The sequence below is a fragment of the Carassius carassius genome, chromosome 36, assembly GCF_963082965.1.
Source record: "Carassius carassius chromosome 36, fCarCar2.1, whole genome shotgun sequence".
NCBI lineage: Eukaryota > Metazoa > Chordata > Actinopteri > Cypriniformes > Cyprinidae > Carassius > Carassius carassius.
The window spans coordinates 2,266,288-2,287,656 of NC_081790.1; the positions used below are offsets into that span (position 1 = coordinate 2,266,288).

General features: G+C 36.1%; 2 protein-coding genes across 2 annotated transcripts in view; one reads left to right on the forward strand and one right to left on the reverse strand.

Annotated features, from left to right (window-relative positions):
* The first annotated feature begins 3,218 nt into the window (after positions 1-3,218).
* On the forward strand, positions 3,219-13,448 carry hmgcrb (3-hydroxy-3-methylglutaryl-CoA reductase b). Its single transcript, XM_059525782.1, has 19 exons — positions 3,219-3,336; positions 4,157-4,343; positions 4,599-4,710; positions 5,062-5,149; positions 5,231-5,315; positions 5,903-6,008; positions 6,283-6,389; positions 6,479-6,598; positions 7,031-7,155; positions 7,237-7,570; positions 8,239-8,433; positions 8,515-8,673; positions 9,517-9,674; positions 9,785-9,890; positions 10,417-10,587; positions 10,732-10,872; positions 11,067-11,225; positions 11,301-11,455; positions 12,608-13,448. Exons 2-19 carry the CDS (start codon positions 4,173-4,175, stop codon positions 12,657-12,659), a joined length of 2,544 nt encoding a protein of 847 aa, XP_059381765.1. The 5' UTR covers positions 3,219-3,336; positions 4,157-4,172; the 3' UTR covers positions 12,660-13,448.
* A 1,709-nt stretch (positions 13,449-15,157) lies between these two features.
* The window catches only part of LOC132116899 (ceramide transfer protein-like), a 26,805-nt gene continuing 20,593 nt past the window's right edge, over positions 15,158-21,369 (reverse strand). Inside the window, exons 11-18 of the mRNA XM_059525783.1 lie at positions 20,931-21,023; positions 19,399-19,494; positions 19,180-19,312; positions 17,879-17,949; positions 17,660-17,788; positions 17,436-17,565; positions 17,178-17,312; positions 15,158-16,228 (exon numbers count right to left, since the gene is read on the reverse strand). Of these exons, the coding sequence (XP_059381766.1) occupies positions 17,185-17,312; positions 17,436-17,565; positions 17,660-17,788; positions 17,879-17,949; positions 19,180-19,312; positions 19,399-19,494; positions 20,931-21,023 (780 nt within the window). The 3' untranslated portion in view covers positions 15,158-16,228; positions 17,178-17,184. The remainder of the gene's footprint in view (positions 16,229-17,177; positions 17,313-17,435; positions 17,566-17,659; positions 17,789-17,878; positions 17,950-19,179; positions 19,313-19,398; positions 19,495-20,930; positions 21,024-21,369) is intronic.

Sequence of the window (21,369 nt, forward strand, 5' to 3'; positions counted from 1 at the left end):
ACTCTCCATAGCACTAATATATTAATACAAGTGTGATTTTAGCAAGGGTTTGGCTTTGTGGTTCGTTATGTTCCGTTTACTGTTAGAGGTAGTAACTATAGCAACCACAGCGATCTTTGCCGTATGTTGTCAGAAACTACTGTGAAACGCTTAGTATAAACACTTAGATAAGGGTGACAGTTAAGAGGTTTCTTGCAACGCTCTTAATGAAATCCCTTACCTCAGGGATTTTTTTCTCCCTCAGGGAAAGTATAAAAATAAATAAAATGATTTTTTATTTTTAAAAACTATTTGAAACCAAATTTAAATGTATTTGCAAACATTTTCTCTGTGTAATGTCAGATAACAGATAATAAAAATACTTAAGGAGTAGCTGCTATGGTCTGATCATTTTCACTGGATCCCGTATCTCTCTTTCACTTCTCTCTCTCTGATCTCAACTGCATTTCTTGTACAGGTAAGTCTCGTTCATCCAGATTTCTGTCTGTCATACAGTTCCTTGATTCTTCTATCTAGCTCTATCTCTTTTTTTCTTTGACTTGTACTTCTTTCTCTCTCTGGATTATATTTATATTCTGATTGTAATTTGGGAAGTAGAAACTCTTTTTTTTTTTGCTTCCGTCAGATCACTTTGTATTTGTTTTCATTGTCCTTGAGCTGTTCCACTTCTCTCTGAAGTTTCTCTGTCGTCTTTTAAGTGTCTCTCTCTTTCTTTGTAAAACATCAGCTCTCCTTTTAGTTTCTGGAAATCCACCATCATCTGCTTTTCACCGCTTTTGAGAGCATCTAATTCACTGAGTAACAGATTCTTTGTGTTTGTAAATGATCAGCTCTTCTTTTAGCTTCTGTAAGTCCTCCATCATATGATTTTCTCAGATTTTGAGAGCATCCAAATCATTGTGTACTGATAACTGATAACTGTGTAACTGATTCTTCCTGTCTTTGATTCTCTCATTAAGTTCTAGAACTTTCTTTGTATTCAGTCCTTTCATATCATTCATTTCCTTCTTTAGATTTTCAGCACTTTCTTTTTTCTATTTTCTTCCAATTCTCTGATAAGTTTATTCGTCTTTTCTTCATAATCAGTTTTAAAATAATTTTCAGCTTTTTTGAAACAGTCAAAATGATTTATGAAAAAACTGCTGCTTTTCCACTGTGTGGTTGTCTTTGTTTTGTTAAATAACTGATGAACACTTTCGTCAGTGTTCTGTAAAATGTGGTATCTGCCTCCACACATCATCAAACAGTGGTTCTGATTTGGATAACTGTGCCTAGCCTTATCTATAAATAATACCATGCAATAGCCCCAGGAAACAAATGTAATTCAAAGAACTTCAGTTCATGTTTCAGAGAATTAACTCCACTGCTGAAAATCAGGTATGATTTCAAGTGTTCCAGCCAATAGGATGGCGTTTTTAATACAGAAACCTGTCGTCCACAAACTTGCACCTCCCTGGGCTTCAATACTCCAAATTTAAATGTATTCCTGTTCTCTCTTTCTTCCAGGATTGTACCACATGCTTTATCCATAAGAGCATCATCACCTCCGAGTACCATATAAATCTCAGCTTCTCAATGTGTCCTCTGGACCATCCAGCTTCATCTGTTAAAAAGGGTATACAAGAAAGCAAATGCATGAAACGCGGACTAGAGGAATAAAATAAATAAATAAATAATCTACAAACAAATTAATGTAAACCTAAAAATCTGAAAAAGTAGAAAAAGCTGAAGATATAAGATATTTCTATCATTAATTAACAGAGCTGGGTAGATTAATTTAAAATTGTAATATGTTACAGATTCCAAATTACATGACAAAAAGTGTTTTTAGTAACGTAATCCATTACATTATACATTTTAGGTATTATAATCGGGCTACTTTTTGATTACTTTTAACCTTACTCATTTATTATATTGGTTTAAATAAGCAACATATAGATATAAAATTGCAAAGAAAAAGAAAATGTATTACATTTCTTGTTATTATCATAATGAAGAGCCTTAAACATTACACTACATCAATGTTTTGGGCCTCTTTAAGGAACTGCTGGGTTTAATGAAAGATAATAATTTGAATGAAAAGCTAATGATTCAATCATAAAAATTTACAATTAATATTTGTCATTTTAAAATAAAACACTTACCATTTTTGTATTTTATTTGTTTACCTGCATGTCATGTGACCATTAACCAACGTCACAGAACCATGAACATGCATTACATAAGAAATAACAGGAATTTGTGTATTGGAATGTGTTTGAAAGAGAGAAAAAAAGCCTTCCAGAGACATAGTAATACTTGGTTAACCGATCATTCAAATGACAATGAATGCATTCATCAGTAGTTGATGTATTGTTGAAACGTTGAGAAGACAATTCTTGAATCTAGTTTATTACAGACTCAATAGTCCAGGTGTTCCTAATCTGTACTTTATCTGTGTTTGAGAAAGCCATTTTTAGGCCACGATTAACCATTTAAGATTAGGCCTACTTCCTGTCTTTATATAAATCCTTTCTGGGAAACTGACCCTAAACGTTTATTTAAATATGTAGCCTATATACACACACATCCATATACAGTGCATACGTTACATAACTAAGTAACGTTTGCCATAATTATTTCAAGGAGAAATCTGTCTAGTCTCGATATAACAGTTCATGCAACATTGATTCAGTGATTTAAAGTTTGTTTCAGCTCACGAAATTCAATTATTTTTATTATTATTAATACTTGCATTAGTCGTTATACATGCCTGCGATCATATGATCTCAATAAAGCTGATTTGACTGACCCGTGCCTTGTCTTGCCATACTGCAGAAAATGAACAAAACGTAAAATAAAGCAACAAAATAGGAAATGTTAGAAAAACTCAAAATGAACCCAGACGATCTTCTGAAAACATGCTTGCTTCTAAAATGAAAGAGAAAAAACTCATGTTCTTACAGGTGTTGTCACATACCGGATCTGTCACATACCTGTCTGCTTATGTTTTTGTTTCATACTTTTCTTAGGATTTATACCTGTTGACTTGTTCAAAATATTGCATCTAACTGCAGTTTTATTTCATTCAGTGGAAGTACTCATTCATCGATAAATATTTATATCAGAAACTAGCGAAATTTTCTAATATTAGAAATTAGTTTTAGTTTCTCCTTAACATTAAATCAAGAAAACAACTTGATTTTATGAAGTTTTCGTTGCGCCCATTAAATACACTACGATGACGTCACCGGCCTACTACAGCGAGCTACTCGCGAGAGGCGAGACCGTTGAGGGCGGATTACGTCAGTCACCGAACGTGTTACGCGGACACTGATCGGAGGAGAACAGATGAGGGTATGTAAGAATATTACCGAAATTACCACATACATCTTTAAGTTCATTCTTAAATATCTCATTTCAGTCGATATAATGAGTAATCTTGACATTTGTCGGTGTTATTGTTGTATATGAGGCTCAATGACAGCTGTGACTCCTTTAGCCTATGCTAAATTAGCTTAGCATGCTGTCAGCTAACCCCCTTTTGACTGAATAACTTATAATTTTTCGTTTTCTTTAATGTGTTTCAAAGTTATATATATATATATATATATATATATATAATATGATAATGTTTATATTATTGATGATCTCCTCGGTCACTATTACTGCTCTAATGATTATAAATTTGATCATGCTAAAGCTAGTGAAACAACCTCAGAGATTGTGCCTTTTTCTTCAAAATTAATGATAACGTTAGTTAGCTTTCATTGCTTTTCCTGAATAAGGTGATTTATTTAAGTTTAATTCCAGTAAAATCTTCTCAAGAGACGAGATGAAACGTTTAAATCCATTAAAAGTCATCACATGAAAAGTTTCATGAAGAGTGCAAAATAATAACTAACGTTAACTGAAATAAGAATATGAGATAAGAGCAAAAAGCATGTGACAAAAATATATTTAAATGTTATTATTGATCTACTGAATATTATCAGTACAGTTTGAATAACATTATAAAGTATGGATTTAAATTGTCATTTTTTTGAGGAGTTTGTTATTTTACACATGTTGGGAATTGGGAAAGAACAGTAACATTTCTAGGTTTAATTAAACTGTAATTCTAAATGCTTGCATTAATGTGGATGAGCAGCTGAGAGTGTGTGTGTTTTGTTGACAGGTGACTCTCTGAAGCCATGAAGATGCTGTCGTGTCTCTTCAGGCTCCATGGCCTGTTCGTCGCCACTCATCCGTGGGAGGTCATCTTGGGAACGGTTGCTGTGACCATGTGTCTGATGTCCATGAATGCTTTCTCTACCACTGACCAGATCTGTGGCTGGAGCCATCAGTGTCCCAAAGTACAGGAGGTATGTACACGCATCACATTTCAGATTATAACATCATTCAAATGTCTTTTTATATATTTACACACAAGGTTAGGGCTTGGTTCCTGTTTATTACCTACTGAAGTTTTGCTCAGGTTTAAATGTTTGCTGTAAACTGTATGTAGTTGAGAAGTGTGATCTTTAAATGAAACAACATGTTTATACATTATAGCATTTTAATATGTCATGTATTTTAAATTACATAAAATATTAACATGATTTTTTGCACATTTTTAGAAAATTCTAAGCGGTGACATGAACATTTTAACCATCACGAGATGTGTAGCCATCATTTACATCTACTTCCAGTTCAAACACCTCCGTCAGCTCGGCTCCAAATACATACTGGGTGAGTTTCTTTCTCTGAAACTTTTGGTTTACTTTAGTAATCTGACATATTTCTGAGTGTTACAGCATATTTAAAGAGGAAAAAATGTTTGACAATTGAAATTTTAGAGCTTGATTAAATGGTGAAGTGCATTTCTATAGGACAGATGGTTGGAAAATACAGTACTTGATGAAATAATATTATGAAGACCAACATATTTTTCTTTTGACTAAACAATGCATTGATTCATTATTCACAGTTAAGGAGAAGAAACGTGAATTTCGATGATGTGTTGAATTTAAATGTACAATGTTAACCATCCATTTTATAAAAAGTACTGTATTGTATTGTAATGTTGTGTCTTGTGTCCAGGAATCGCTGGTCTGTTCACCATCTTCTCCAGCTTTGTGTTCAGCACTGTGGTCGTCCAGTTTCTGGGCAAAGAGCTCACCGGACTGAAGTATGAACCTCATCTGTCTCTAATAATTATGTCCTGTGTGTCTTGAGTTTGTCTCTAAACGGTCTCGTCATGTTCCCGCAGTGAGGCGCTGCCGTTCTTCCTGCTGCTGATCGATCTGTCTAAAGCCTGCACACTGGCCAAGTTCGCTCTCAGCTCAAACTCACAGGTACAAAAATAAGATTTTACAGCAGTAAATATAAAACCGCAGCATGAATATAGCATTTTGTTTTTCCAAGTTTTTTTATTTTATATTATTTGAGCATGTAGACGAGTCCCAAATTACTTTCTGCATGTTATAGTTTTTATTTTTTTTATATTTTTTCCATTTTTAATCAATTTAAATGATTTCTGTGACTCAGTTCAAAGTGGTCCATTTAAATAACTAGTTTCAATATAGTTTATACAAATTACAAATTAGTTTATTGAACATTATAGAAAATGACAAAAAAGCACAAAATAAAATTATCCAAGTGGATATTGCTGTTTCTTACAATGTAACTATTATAATCAGGGTAATTATAGTTTACTAAAACAAAAACATTAAATTTATGAAAAAAAAAATCTTATTTCTTAACTTCATTTAGGTTAACTTTATGTACTAAAATAATACTAATATATATATTATTTTAAATATATTGACACACATTAAAAAAACTTATATTAAAAATAACTAAAACACAACAAAATTTCTATAAAACAAACATTAAAAAAAAAGGAATATAAAACATAAAACTAATTCATGTAACTGCACAGGAGGAGGTCAGAGAGAATATCGCTAAAGGCATGGCCATCCTGGGTCCCACGTTCACGCTGGATGCAGTGGTGGAGTGTCTGGTCATCGGTGTGGGAACTATGTCTGGTAAGATGAAGCTGCATCTCTCATTGTGTCTCTTTTACATTCTCTCTTTACCTTCTGTTTATTCTCCAAAGAAGTTGACAAAAAAGAGTTAGGCATATAAACCTGTGTAAATATCTGAGGGTGAATATTTAAAAAAATGTACAAAAATATTATTTTATAATATTTTCTATAATATAACTTTTTAGCAATTACTAATGACTGGAAAGTCACTGAAACCCTTAAAAATGTGATCCTAATCCTGCGTTCACTGTAACTACTTCCTGTGTGATTGCAGGTGTGCGTCAGCTGGAGATCATGTGCTGTTTCGGCTGCATGTCGGTTCTGGCCAATTACTTTGTGTTCATGACCTTCTTCCCCGCCTGTGTGTCACTGGTGTTAGAGGTCAGTGTGTTTGTACAATGTTCTGTATAACATATAAACTCAGATGTGAGTGAGCATTGACCCCAGTCGCTCTCTTTTGTCTCGTCCAGCTGTCCCGTGAGAGTCGTGAGGGTCGGCCCATCTGGCAGCTCAGCCATTTCGCTCGTGTTCTGGAGGAAGAAGAGGGAAACAAACCAAACCCCGTCACTCAGAAAGTCAAAATGATCATGGTGCGTTTAGGAAACATCAGGCTTACAGTAATGTCATACACTGCCGTTCAAATATTTGGGGTCCGTACATTTTTTAATTAATGCTTTTAGTCATCAAGGACACATTAAATGAATCAAAAGTGACAGTAAAAACATTTATAATGTAAAAAAAAAAAACCTGTTTAAATAAATTGTTCATCAAAGAATCACGGTTTTCAACATTGATAATAATCAGAAACATTTCTTGAGCAGCAAAAAGAATGATTTCTGAAGATCATGTGAAACTAAAGACTGAAAATTCAGCTTTGATCACTTTAATATATTACATTTTAACAGATATTCACATAAAAAGTTATTTTAAATGGCAAAAAGAATCACAAGATGACTTTTAGTTAAACAAATGCAGCCTTGCTGATGTCTGTTTGACTTCGTTCTGATTTTGGTTTGTTTCAGTCGTTGGGTCTGGCTCTGGTTCACGCTCGCAGTCGACTCGTGACCGAATCTCCGACACACAACATGAGCAGTTCAGACGTGGTTCTGCCCGCGCCGAACATGGAGTCCGACAGAACCATGTCCAGGTGCGAGCTGAGAAACATGACACCGTCGAGAAGGAAAACTCCTCTATTCAATCATTAATAATAATCTCTTCTTTCTCTCAGTGTGGATCTGGAGCAGGTCATCACGCTCTCTCTCGCTCTGCTATTGGCAGCCAAGTACGTGTTTTTCGAGCAGGCCGAAACAGAATCCTCCCTGTCTATTAAATCCCATGTGGCCACGCCCAACTGCTCCCTGACCAATAGGAGAGGAGGGGAGGAGTGCTGTCAGAGGGATTTGACCCCGCCCAAAGCCCTGATGGGGGTCACTACATATAAAAGTGAAGGAGAGCCACCCGATCTGTCAGATGGAAACCGTGAAGAGGAAGGATCGAATGCGCTCCAGTCTCACCAGCGCCGCCCTGTGGACGAATGTCTGATGATCCTTAAAGACCCCAAAGTAATTCATCAATCACTGTCACCTGCGTGTTATCTGATCTTAAAACTTCATGCGCTTGGTCAAGTCTTTCTCTTCTCAACTTGGTTTATTCGGTTTATTCATTGTTTGTTTTGTTTTCTCATGTTTATTAATGCATTTTTTTTTTCAATTAATTGTTTTCTTTCAATGTTTGTTTTTTGATTTCCTTTACATTTTTACATTTTGTTTGGTGCATCGTTTTTTCTGTAGCTTGTTCTCCTGTTCTTTCTTTTTGTTTCTTTGTATTTTTATTTTGGTTTCCGATTTCTGTTCATTTATTTGTTTTTCCATACACTGTTTTTGTAGTTTCTTTCCTTCTATTTGTTTATTATTTGTTTTTATTTATTTATTAATTTATCTTTTTTACTTTGATTTGTTTTTTGCACATTAATTTTTTTATTTAGTTTATTATATCTGCTTTTATCTGTTGTTGGTTCACTGTTTTTTTCCCCTTCTTTTGTTTATTCGTTTTTTTGTTTCTAATGTTTAATTTATTTGTTCTTCCATTTGTTTCTTTTCATCCATATTTTTTCTTTAGATGATTTATAATTTTTTTGTCTTGTGATTCTTAAAGACCGTTCTGTTATCAATCAGTAATTAACTACACTCCATGTGCCTTACGTGATCTCTCTCTCTTTCTCTTCTTTCAGAGAGGAGCTCGTTGCCTGACTGACGCTGAGGTGATGGCATTAGTGGAGTGCAGGGGCATTCTGGGATACCGTCTGGAAGCAGTGATGGAGAGTCCAGAGAGGGGCGTGGCCATACGCAGAGAAATGCTGTCAGTCAAACTCCCGGAGGCGTCTGCGCTGGAGAAGCTGCCCTACAAACACTACGACTACTCTCAGGTGCTGCTCTGGAGATCCAGACTCACATGTGTGATCACGTCACAGCTGGATGGATGTTTAATGCTGTTTCCTCCTCCTCAGGTGTTTGGCACCAACTGTGAGAATGTGATTGGCTATGTACCTGTGCCAGTGGGTGTGGCCGGACCACTCCTATTGGACGGGAAAGAATTCCATGTCCCCATGGCAACAACAGAAGGATGTTTAGTGGCCAGCACTAACCGCGGATGCAGAGCAGTCACAGTGAGTCATGTGGTCATTTTATTATTATATTCATAAAGTATATGTATAATGAGTAAAAATAGGAAATAAATAAATGAATGAATGACATTCTACTACTATTCAACTTCTATTTCTGGTCTTTCTTTTGCTCGTTCATTTGTTCTTCCTTTGGCTGATGAATTGAGTCTTTTGTTAATTAGTTTTGATTTATGTTGTTTATTAATTTGTTTGCTTGTTCAGGCATTCTTCATTTTGGTTACTGGTTTTCTTTAAGTTTTTTTATATATATATATATATTGTTTATCATCCTTTTGTTGATCTTTTTCATTTTTTTATGTACTTTTACACATTCGTTTTTTTTATTTCACGCAGTTTTTTGTTCTCTTGTTTTTTCCTTTTTTTTCGTTGTTTCAGATTTTTGTTGTTTATTAATTTGTTTGTGAGCATCCTTTTTATATTCATGTGTTCATTTGTTCTTTCATTTGTTCTCTCTTTCACTTTCATTTCAGTTTCTTACTTTAATTTATCAATTTATTGATTTTTTTTTTCCCTTTGTTGATTCATTTTATTTTGCGCATTTATTTATTTATTTTTTTCTCTTCTTTTGATTTGGTCTTTGTTTGATCCTCTGTTCATACTGTTTAAATTTTTACTTGCTTTTTTGTTGATTCATTCTTCTGGTCTTTTGTTTTTTTCAGTTTGTTGATTTTGTTTCTTTGTCTTTCTGCTTATTTTTTCACTTTCATTGTTTTTCTGTCTTCTTTTGTTGATATTTTATTTGGCACAGTCATTGATTGGGTTTGGTTCTGTCTTGTGTTAAGTGTCTCCTCACTCAGCGCTGTGTGTGTGTGTGTGTGTGTGTAGTTGTCGGGGGGCGTGAGCAGTCGTGTTCTGGCGGATGGAATGACTCGAGGGCCGGTGGTTCAGATGCCGTCGGCGTGTCGTGCAGCGGAGGTCAAAGGTTGGCTGGAGACTCCAGAAGGGTTCAGTGCCGTCAAACAGGCCTTTGATCACACCAGCAGGTCAGAGGGCAAAGGTCACCTACAGAATGAACCCTATATAGCACTGCTGTGGGATAGTTTCCAGTGCCCAGGTTAACTTCAGCTCTGAAATAGCTGTGTGTGTTTCTCAGGTTTGCTCGTCTGGACCGGCTGCAGGTCAGTTTGGCCGGGAGGAACCTGTACATCCGCTTCCAGTCTCAGACCGGAGACGCCATGGGCATGAACATGCTGTCAAAGGTGTGTGAGATGAACCAGAGCTCCAGCGTCTCTCATATTACTGCAGATTTATGGGTCACAGAGGAGCTGACCTTTACTCCAGCCCGGACTTTAATAGATGTTCCTGCTCTATTTTAAATGCACTATTATATTAAAATACACACCTTTACCAATATAAGAGCAGTGACGAAGAAAACTTAATTCTATAAACACAATCCAATTAATTGGCAGCCTTCAATTAATTTTTCTTAAGTAATATATAATATTGTCCATAAATAATTTTTCCCCCTCATATCTAACAAGACATTAATAATACGACCATTATATTTTATATAAATATTATATTTATTTTATATTATACATATATTTTTCTATAATAATAATAATTAGTTCTATAGATAATAAATAATTTTCTAAATGCGTAACGAGTTTACAAATGTTCTGTATTTTTATATATTGTTCAATTATTACATATCGAAACTATAATAACAGTTGCTTTTGTTGTGTGACATGAAGGTACAGTGTTTGTGATTTTTGGTGTGTGTAGGGAACCGAACAGGCTCTGAGCAGACTTCAGGAGCGTTATCCTGACATGCGTCTGCTAGCCGTCAGCGGGAACTACTGCACCGATAAAAAATCAGCCGCTGTCAACTGGATCCACGGCAGAGGAAAGTCCACCGTGTGTGAAGCCATCATCCCAGCACGAGTCGTCAGAGAGGTCCGAGCGGTCTCAGATCTCAGTTTACTAAGGGAAATATAGCTACTGTTCCTCTAGGGGGCATCAGAGAGCCAAACATCTCAGCTGTATCTATCTGAATATGATGAAATGCCAAACTTTAGCATCAGTTGACTGTGTTTGCAGGTGTTGAAGAGCAGCACAGCGGCTCTGGTGGAGCTCAACATCAGTAAGAATCTGGTGGGGTCAGCGATGGCGGGAAGCATCGGGGGTTTCAACGCTCATGCAGCAAACGTGGTTACAGCCATTTACATCGCCTGCGGACAGGTGCGCGAGAACTACAGCTGTTAATACCACATGTGCTTTATTACTACACACATTCCTCATGTGCAATTTAGCATGTTATGCATTGTGAATATTAGAATATATAATAATGTATGCATTTATAAACTCATACTAGTTACATATTTCCTATCAGTTATTATATGATTGCTATATAAATAGTTAATATGTTTGTGTAGGATCCGGCGCAGACGGTGGGCAGCAGTAACTGTATTACTCTGATGGAAAGTTTCGGGACGGATGGAGAGGATCTGTACGTGTCCTGCACCATGCCATCATTAGAGCTGGGAACTGTGGGAGGAGGAACCGGGCTGCCCGCACAACACGCCTGTTTACAGGTAACACACACACACACACACGGACAGCATACGAGCTGTAGATGAGCTAAACGCCCTGCTCTGTGTGTTGATCAGATGTTGGGAGTCCACGGCTCTAGCGATCAGTGTCCCGGTGAGAACTCGAGGACGCTGGCGAGGATCGTCTGTGCCACGGTTCTGGCCGGAGAGCTGTCTCTGATGGCCGCTCTCTCCGCCGGACACCTCGTCAAGAGTCACATGACTCACAACAGGTACAGCACTCACCTGCATCGAGGATGTGAGCGCTGACATATGCATACAAAAACCTTTCCTTTCCATAAACCCAGATGACTTAAATTATCATTTATATTCTACATATTTGCGATAAATATTATTCACAATTAGTCTTCTCAGAAACAAAGTAGGAGAGAGAGATAGTGGGGTGGGATCGGGGAAAGTCCTCGAGTCGGGATTCTAACTTGGGACGCCTGTAGTGCAACGATGCTGTATGTAATATAAACATACATATATATATATATATATATATATATATATATATATCAGTTTAACACGTTAACTGAATTAGTTATGGAAAAAATAACGCAATTTTTAATATTTGAAAGCAGTTCATACTCTGGCTCCGCCCCCAGACCTTTACATTATCTTACATTTCATACAGTTGACTGCTGACAAAAATGATGCATAGAAATAACTCCATAAATGCATAAATGTCCTAAATTTTAAGACATTGGGGTAAAAAATGCCCCTGTATAAGTTGTAATATTTATTTTATATCATATGATATCACACACACGAGCAGCGAGAGCAAGATCACACGAGTGCTGAAATATCACAAGTTTAAATGTGATAAACATTTCAGTTGATAAGTTGATATTGTTATATTTTAAACACAATATTATGTTTTTGCTCAATTTTTAGTAGTTTTAATACCTTTAAAGCATCCCAGAGCAACACAGCAGTGTTTCATTTCTGAATAAATCTGCGTTTTGAACGAATCGTGTGAACGAATGATTCAAAGGTCCTTCCAGAAAGAGAGTCATGAATGAATCAACCGTTTGAACGAATCAAATGAAGACATTTACCTTCACCTGCTGGCAGATTTAGTTTCTTATTTAGAGTATCATTTCATAAAAAAAAATTAAAATAATAAAAACATATATATTTTAAGTTTCATAATTTACTCCCCCTCACGTGGTCTCAAACCTTTTTTTTGTACACATTATAAAAAACATTTATTAATATATAGTTAACATATATATATATATATATCCATTGTTTCTTTCCAAATTGTCTAGTAATATTAACATTATAACATAACATTAGGATATTTATAAATATATCACGGTATGAATTTACATTATATTGTGTTGTTTTTTGATTCTAAAGTGTTTTTACTCTAACAGGTCAAAAGCCAATCTTCGAGAGACTGAACCGCAGCCAAATGAAGCTTCCTGAGGCACAGAGAACTCTGGGAAACGGAGTCTGTGTGTTTTCTGGTGATTTAACTCGGATGTCTGGAGGAGTTCTCTTCTGTGAAGCAGCTGGAAAGACTAATGCGTGACGTTTGAGCTGTGCCTCTGTTTTGTAAGACGACTACAACAGTAAATGAGCGAGATGCTGCTGCGTTTGTGACTCGATTGCTGCTCGTTTCACTCAGTCTGTGTGCGTCTTTGTCTTGCACTAAAAACCAAAACCGTTACTTGCTCAAGATTTGTCAAAACCTGGTACAAACTGAAAGTTTCTTTTGCTTGATAAGTAAAACTGCAGAAAATGGGACTTGAAAACAGGCTCTTTTGCACACAGGTGGAACATTTCTAGACTAAATCATGATCTCAGATCAGAGTTTGATGGGGATTTTGCAGTTTGGATCTTCAGTCTCTGAATGAATGTATTTAAATCACGTTTATTTGATCACACCAAACTCACTGTGACAAACTCCACTGACGGACCTTATAAACCAGGTGCTACTGTACTTTAATAATAGTCATTTGAGTTTATAGTCTGAGTGTGAATGTTATGTGTGTACCTAAAGAACATGCATTTCTGTTGCCGCTGTATGAATTCATGACTTTTTGTCAACAAAAGCAAATCGTTTGACTTTCTGACCATAGAAAGTGCTGATGAAGCCATATCTGTGTCTTGCTTTGTCTCGCTAAACCACTGATCAAATGAGCATATTTTTAAATGATCACCATATTTTTGTTAACTGTTTTAAAAAAAATTAAACCGGACAAATAAACATGAGTATTATTTGCTTTGTGTACAATCCTTTTTTTTTTTTTTTTTTTTTTTTTTTTACTTAAACATATCTGAGGATCTATTATACTGTTAATAAAAATATATTTTTTAAATGATCAGTTTTTATTGGGTGGCTTGTCAGGGCTGAATGTATTAATGAAACAAAGACCTTTCAAAAGATCAAAGAAAAAATAGGTTTGTTCAACCCATGAGAACTTTAAACCCTGCAGTTGAATTCAAGTGTGCATGCAGAATGGGGCGGGGCTACAAGTATAGCTCCGCCCACGGCACATTTCACTGGTTAGTGGCAAAGTTGTCAAGACTTGTGTAACTGACCACTTACATGTTTAACAACAAATGAAGTATTACAAATAATCAAAAGTATTATAAATCAATCAATAATTTACACTTTACAACAATATCAGAATCAAACACTGAGGTTGCATGTGCGAGTTTTAAAACTCCTTAATGAAAGAGAATATGGATCCAAACAAGCAGAATGAATGACACAAGAGTCAAGAGGTGCAGAAAGATGTCAATCATTTTATTCCTCTCGCCCTCTATTCACAGTACATGTTCATTCTGACACCTTTAGTGTGACGACGTTATTATGTACACGAACCATCTGAACCACAACCACATTACATTCAGTGCAAATGCAACTAATGACACACGAGACTGTATTAAACGGCCGCACACACAAGCAGAACGCCTCTCTCCTGATTGGTCGTTTCCACCGATAAACCCTCCAATCAGCAAACGCTCACCTCGCTAGGTGTGTGTTTGTTAAAGCGACAGTGTCTCCCTCCGGTGGATACGTACATTCGGGATCAGCGAGTGTCTGGAATGTTAAAGTTGTACGAGTGTGGCGTTTTAGAAATCGTCAATACTCGGCTCTACTCGTCGTCCTCTACGGTGTCTTTAACAGTCTATCATGGGAACAGTTTGACCAATGAAAATGTTTAGCAAAAAAATTAAGCTCTTGTCGTTTTTGCGAAAAATCATTTTCTTGCTCTTTTTTTGGGTCTCGTTTTCCAGTATAAATATAAAAAAAAATCATAAAATCATAAATTTATAGTAGAACAGTTTCTGAAGTATCAAAATTAAGTGAATTTATGCTTAAAAAAACATCTAAATTCAAATGTAAAACAAGATTTTTTTTTATTATTGTTTTGAGCATACACAAATTTTATCAAGTCATTTTACTACAGTAGATGCTAAATATATGCAAATATTTTCTGAAAAATGTATGTAAATAAAGTGAATTAAAACAATAATATTTGGCAGTGGGCTACAAAATACATTTATTTTAAACCCCACTGAAAGATTATTTTTTTAATTAATAAACTCGAATGTATTTTAATTTATTTTTCAGAAAACAAGACTGACATCTAACTATCATCAAGAAATTGTATTTTATACTGTAAACGCAAAATGCAAACCTTTTCTGAAAAATAGATCAAAATGAAGTGAAATCATCCATAAATCAAGAAAAATATCAGTCAGTGGGCTTAAAATATTTAAGTCAAAGTCGAAACAAAAAGATCTGAAGATTTGTTTTCTTATTTTAGGCATAAAATAATATACCCCACTGACTCTTGATTTAAGCATACTTCTTTAAGAAAACGACTTAATATCTTAATTCTGCTTCTCGAGTAAACGTATTCAAGAATTTGTAGATATTTTTACTGGAAAATGAGACAAAAATTGGCCAATTTGTGCCTTGTAAGATTGTTTATTAAAGCTTGACATTTAGTTTTTCACTTTAGAAGAATACATTTAATCAAGAAAAAATAAATAAATGCAACTAATTCCACCCGATCTACATCTACATATCATCTACGCCCCTAATTTGAACCGCATCTCCCTATTGGACAGTGAATTTGATTGGCGTCAGGGCTCCTCCAATTAGAGGAAGCTCTTCTGACGACTCAGTCTGATTGTATAATCAGGTTTAAATAATAACTTGAGGTAAGAAATCAATATGAAATGATCTTAGTATGCAGACTACAGGACGCCAGGTTGGTTTGTGGCTGTAGTTTGGGGCGGTAAGATCAGCAAGATGAATAATGAGGCACTTTTCTAGTCGGTACACACCTCTCAGTCTCACACACACACTAAGGCATATGGAGTCGGATTAGTCAGGTAAGAAGCAATAATGAAATTATATACAAATAATCTGCGCGCAAAGTTTTTCTGACATATTAAAAAATCTCATCCGGTCCCGATCGATCTGGAATTGTGCTACAGTCTATCAGCTGCCGAGACACAGAACTAAATCAAGAGAGAAATGAAGCGTCTCCTCGTCAGCAGCAGGCGCTGCGCTTCATTCAAGAGACGGCCAACATGGAGATGACAGGCAGCTTCATAGAGTTCACTCACAAACATGCCTTTGATTTCCCCAAAAAACAATTACACGAGCACAACGAGAGCAAAGCTCAAGACTATAACCGAGCCGATCTCACATGTTCAGCTTCAAACCTCTCCGGTATATATAAACTCTTCCCATCTCGCTTACTTACTTACATACATACATACATATATATTCATATCAATATAGATCTCTGGCAGAAGACATGGGACAGACATTGGCGTGTGGCATCTCTAGTCCTCTGTCTGTGTGAGCTAGTGTGGTGCTACAGAAAGGCATCAAGCGTCTGTCGATGGGCGGGGCTTCCTGTGGAGAAGGGACGCAATGAGTCTTCTGAGTCACTAGAGGGCGCTGAAACTAGAGGAGAGAGCAGGAACTGGAGGTGCTCCGTCACACCGACAGCAGAACTGGGGAACTGCAAACAATCACAAATAAAGAATTTCATATTAGTTCTATCAAACCTTTACAAGTAATCCAGAACGTGGCAGCAAGATTCATTTTTAATGAGCCGGGAAGAATACACGTCACACCTCTGTTTATCAGTTTGCACAAGTTTACCAATAGCTGCTCGTATAAAATTCAAGGCATTGATGTCTGCCTACAAAACCACCACTGGCTCTGCACCCCTTTACCTAAATTCATTACTTGACAATTATGTGCCCTCTGAATATTGAGATTTTAAAGTTGTCCAAATTAAGTTCTTAGCAATGCATATTACCAATGATAATAATTTTTGATATTTACAAAATATCTTCATGGAACATGATCTTTATTTAACATCCTAATGATTTTGGCATAAAAGAAAAATGTATAATTTTGACCCATGCAATGTATTGTTGGCTATTTCTACAAATATTGCTCCAGGGTCACATAAGTATAACAATGAATAGAAATATAATATGATTAATAATGGTAAAAAAAAAAAAAAAGATAATAATATTATTATTAAATATAGAGTACCATTACTAATAAAATACATAATTACAAAAATACCAATAATAATAAAAAAGAATAATAATATATTATTAAATACACAATAACATAATTAATGAAAATGCACAACAGCAATAAAGAAATAATAAAAAATAGTGAAAATAATAATAATTAAATACTTTATAACAATAATATTAAAATAATAATAAAATACCAATAGTAATGACTTTTATATATATATATCAAATAGTATAATAATACATTTATTTAAAAAAAAAAACAATAACAACAATAATATAAAGTAAATAATACAAATATATTTTTATATAACCTTAAATAACAAGGATCTTTTAAAAGACGACGAAGTTAAAATTCTGTCTCTGGCTGACATGTTTCTCTCTCTTGGTATCATCAGATGTAGTCTGGGTCACCTGGTGCTCAGAAGAGGATGGGCTTCCCGGCTGTTTTCTCCTGGACGTAGGAAGTGAAGCGCTTGAGGAATTTGGGATATTCTCTCTTGGCTACGGCCCTCAGGACAGACGCAGGAGCCCAGCCGCCAGGATTCACTACAGACACAACAATCAGACTTATTTACAGATTCATGCATTTATTAAACTTTCATGTTTTTCTTTATCTTAGGTGATTTAATAGCTATTTTATGAAGACTGTAGGTGAGCGGTTTCTCGAACCGTTGGCCACGTATGTGATTTTGCACAGGATGTTGTCTCTGCTGATCTCTTTGTTGCCCTCTGGTGGACTGACCAGCGTCTGGCAGATCATCCCAATGTTGATTTTAGCACGAACGCATCTGTTGTTTGGCTACACCAGGACAAAAACAACAAAACAGTGAGCCATAAACCTATACAAGTCAGAATTGAGCCACAAAAGCCATGAACGCATTAAATTAACTCACCTGGGCATTCTCGTGCTCGACTGAGAAGTTGCAGACGAGCCATGTGTCTGGATCGTTCTCGTTGTTGGCTATGATCTTACGAATGGCAGACAGGTACAAGACGTCTCTCTGGGACGCTGGCCACACTCTCTAAACACGAACCAAAACACAAAACACTCCGTCACAATCAATCCAATCACAGCGAGGACGAGGCTTGGAGAGAGCGTGAGCTCCTCGCACCTTATGAGTCTGGTAGATGATGATGGCGTTATCAGACAGCGTCTCCACGATGTTGAAGTTTTCCACAGTAGCTGGAGACAGAGACAAAAACAAGAGCTGATAACGCTGAAGTCAACAGGAGTAATTCTACCCATGATGCACCACAATCGATAGCACCAGTGATCATTAAAAGTGAAAGTGAAAAAGTGAAGTGACATTCAGCCAAGTATGGTGACCCATACTCGGAATTTGTGCTCTGCGTTTAACCCATCCAAAGTGCACACACACAGAGCAGTGAACACACACACACTGTGAGCACACACCCAGAGCAGTGGGCAGCCATTTATGCTGCGGCGCCCGGGGAGCAGTTGGGGGTTCGATGCCTTGCTCAAGGGCACCTAAGTCGTGGTATTGAAGGTGGAGAGAGAACTGTACATGCACTCCCCCCACCCACAATTCCTGCCGGCCCGGGACTCGAACTCACAACCTTTCGATTGGGAGTTCGACTCTCTAACCATTAGGCCACAACTTCCCCTTAGGAGGTACAGCTGAATTATCTGGACAGTGAAAGCATGGTCAGAGTTTATGGTGCCTTCACAGGGTCACTGAATGTGCTCCATGATTAATGATATCATACAGTAGAAGAGCTTTAGACGTTACGTGTGATGAAATACAAACCAGAGAAAAAAATGATTTTTCATGATATTTTGAAATAAAGTCATAGATTGATTTACTATTTAAGTGTACTAGTCATATTAACTAAAACTATTTTTAAATGTTATATTAATTAACGTTAACCAATATTAATATTCGTAAAAATATCGGTGAAACAAAAAAATAAGTACTAAATAAATAAATAAAATCTGAAACTGAAATGAAACTACACTAACCTAAATATAAACACACACAATTACTAAAAACTATAATAGTACAGAAATAATAAAAATAACACACACAATACACAATCATTACTCAAAATGACCTCTCCAGAGAATGCAGCTTTGCATTACAGGAATAAATTACATTTTACAAAATCTATTAGAAAAGAAAGCATTTATTTAAGCATTTATTAACATCAATATAATATATACTTCTGAGATTTAATTTAGTTTAACATACTGAAAATATTATTTCATATCATTCATATTCATTTGGTAATTAACAAGAGTAGACATTATTTTTGTAATCATCACATTTTCTAAAAATGAGTAATAACAGTTGCTGAGCCACTGATGAAATGTTTAGTGTAGAAAAGCTCTCACTGATTCAGTGCTGATCATGTTTTTGAGCTTTAATGTGTGTGTGTGTATATTTATACTTACTCTCCCAATCATTACGAACATCCGTGTCCCAGAAGTAGTGGCAGAGCTCGTGACCTGTGACCCCTTTGACACAGTGTGTGGCCTTCAGAGGGTCCAGCACGATGCCGTTCTCCTCCACCTCGCGCCGGTACACCTGAGAGAGACGAACACACACGCTCAAGCACACACATCAGGTCAAACTAACACACACACACACTACACACATCAGATCCATCTCACCTTCATCTCTCCCTCCTCCACCACCAGCTGCCAGTTAGCGTCTCCACCCACGTCCTGCAGCGAGTAGGTCATGTGATTCTGAACCATCTCCTCCACCTGTCCAAAACACAGAGGTCAGGCCTTCTCAATTAAGCAGATCTAGATCAATAACAATGAAAGTCAGCATTACACAATACAATATTACAAAACACTGCTCTTCTGTAATGTTGATTACTTCTGAATGAAAGAAAAAGAAAACTACTCCCCTCCTGAAACACCACCACACACACTTTTCTGAAGTCAAGAGATTAGCAAATATCTCAAAGCTCACAGGCTGCTTGTCATATCATACGCATTAATCAGCATGAAACTACTGGTTTTACAAGCAGCCTGAAACATGAGATTTAATCAGCACTTTATATACATAATACAAACACCTACAGATGAATAAATAATTAGACCAGGAACATGAATTAAAGCAAATGAGCTGCATTTTGATTTCAAGGTGACTTGAAGAGAATTCCTAGAAGGTATGAAACATGCAAATAATCAAACTAAAAAGCAATATAAGGCATTATTAGCTGCAGATTTAAAAGGCAAACACAAAAAGCGAACCGGGGCAGACTGTGTGGTTTTAATGTGCTATTTAAACCGTGTATGTTTGTCCATCGTGCAGACTTGCCAATAAAATGACTGGCTGTGTTTTAAAACCTAGAAAACCTTGACTGACAGCAGTTTTGGGCATTAGCACAGCATCAGAACCACATTAAGATAAAGTAGGAAGCTGAGATTAACGTGCGTTTTTTATTAATTATTTTATTTAAAAAAGCTGAAAATATTTGCATTCGTATTACATTCATGTATTAGCAGAAATGCTTTATTCTCCAAAAACAACATATTGTGGTAAATCTGTAAAGAAAAAAAAATCTAAAATCTAATTCTTTTAAAGATGCCCAAAATGTTTATTTATTTATTCTCTACCATATCAGCATCAAAGGTTATATTCATGGAAAATTCTACAAAAACAAGTATAAAAATGGTTTTAATAACAATACTTCTATCAGTTGCGTACAATATTTTAACAATATTATTTTGCACAAACAAAATAAATATCTATATAATTATATACATTTGATATTTAATAAAAGTTTTTTTTTTTTTATAAAAATAAAAATGTTTCCTTGTATCTTTTAATGCAGGACACTTGCACTAAGCAAGAAGTCGCGTTGACTAAGTAGGTCAGATGCATGTCATTATGCATGTATATATGTGCCATGTCTGTGAAGGTCATGTCATCTCATGCTATAACAGTGCTGGATGAGTGTGCTAGAGGGCGCTGTTACCTCAGCACTGAATCTGTGCTCATGCAGAGAAGGAGTGAAGGCTACAGCAGAAGAAGAGGGAGAGGAAGGACGAGAGGGGGGCTACACGAGTGAGGATGAAGAGAGAAATGCAGCTTCATCAGGAGAAAAACCCCCAGAGAGAACAAGACAGAAAAACAGAGCACCACAGGGACACAGGAAGAGCTCTACAGACCATTTCAATGAGCTCACCTTCTCAGCGAAGCGGTGAGAGCCCACGCTGGAGTAGATGTCTCCTGAAGGCACTGAACTGCTCCTCTGTATCCTGCTCTTCTCACACTGAGACTAGAAAAACACACATACAATAATCAAACAAATATATAACAAGGCATTTAAGAGTGAAACTGAATAATCAGCTCAAAATAATGCAAGAAAGGACTGGATTTTTTCCACTGGCTTTCGGTTGGATGGTCAAATGTTAATGTGTTATTGGTTTATAACTATTTCTTTTCCTTAGAATAAAGTGCAATGATGAATCCTGCTCAATATAAGAGTGTGGATGCATTAAAAATAATAAACAGACTATAAACTTTTTTATATATTTGCTTTACATTAAATAAACACTCATTCAATTTCCATTTATGCATTTAGCAGATGCTTTTATTCATAGAATCAGAACATGAGGTTTATA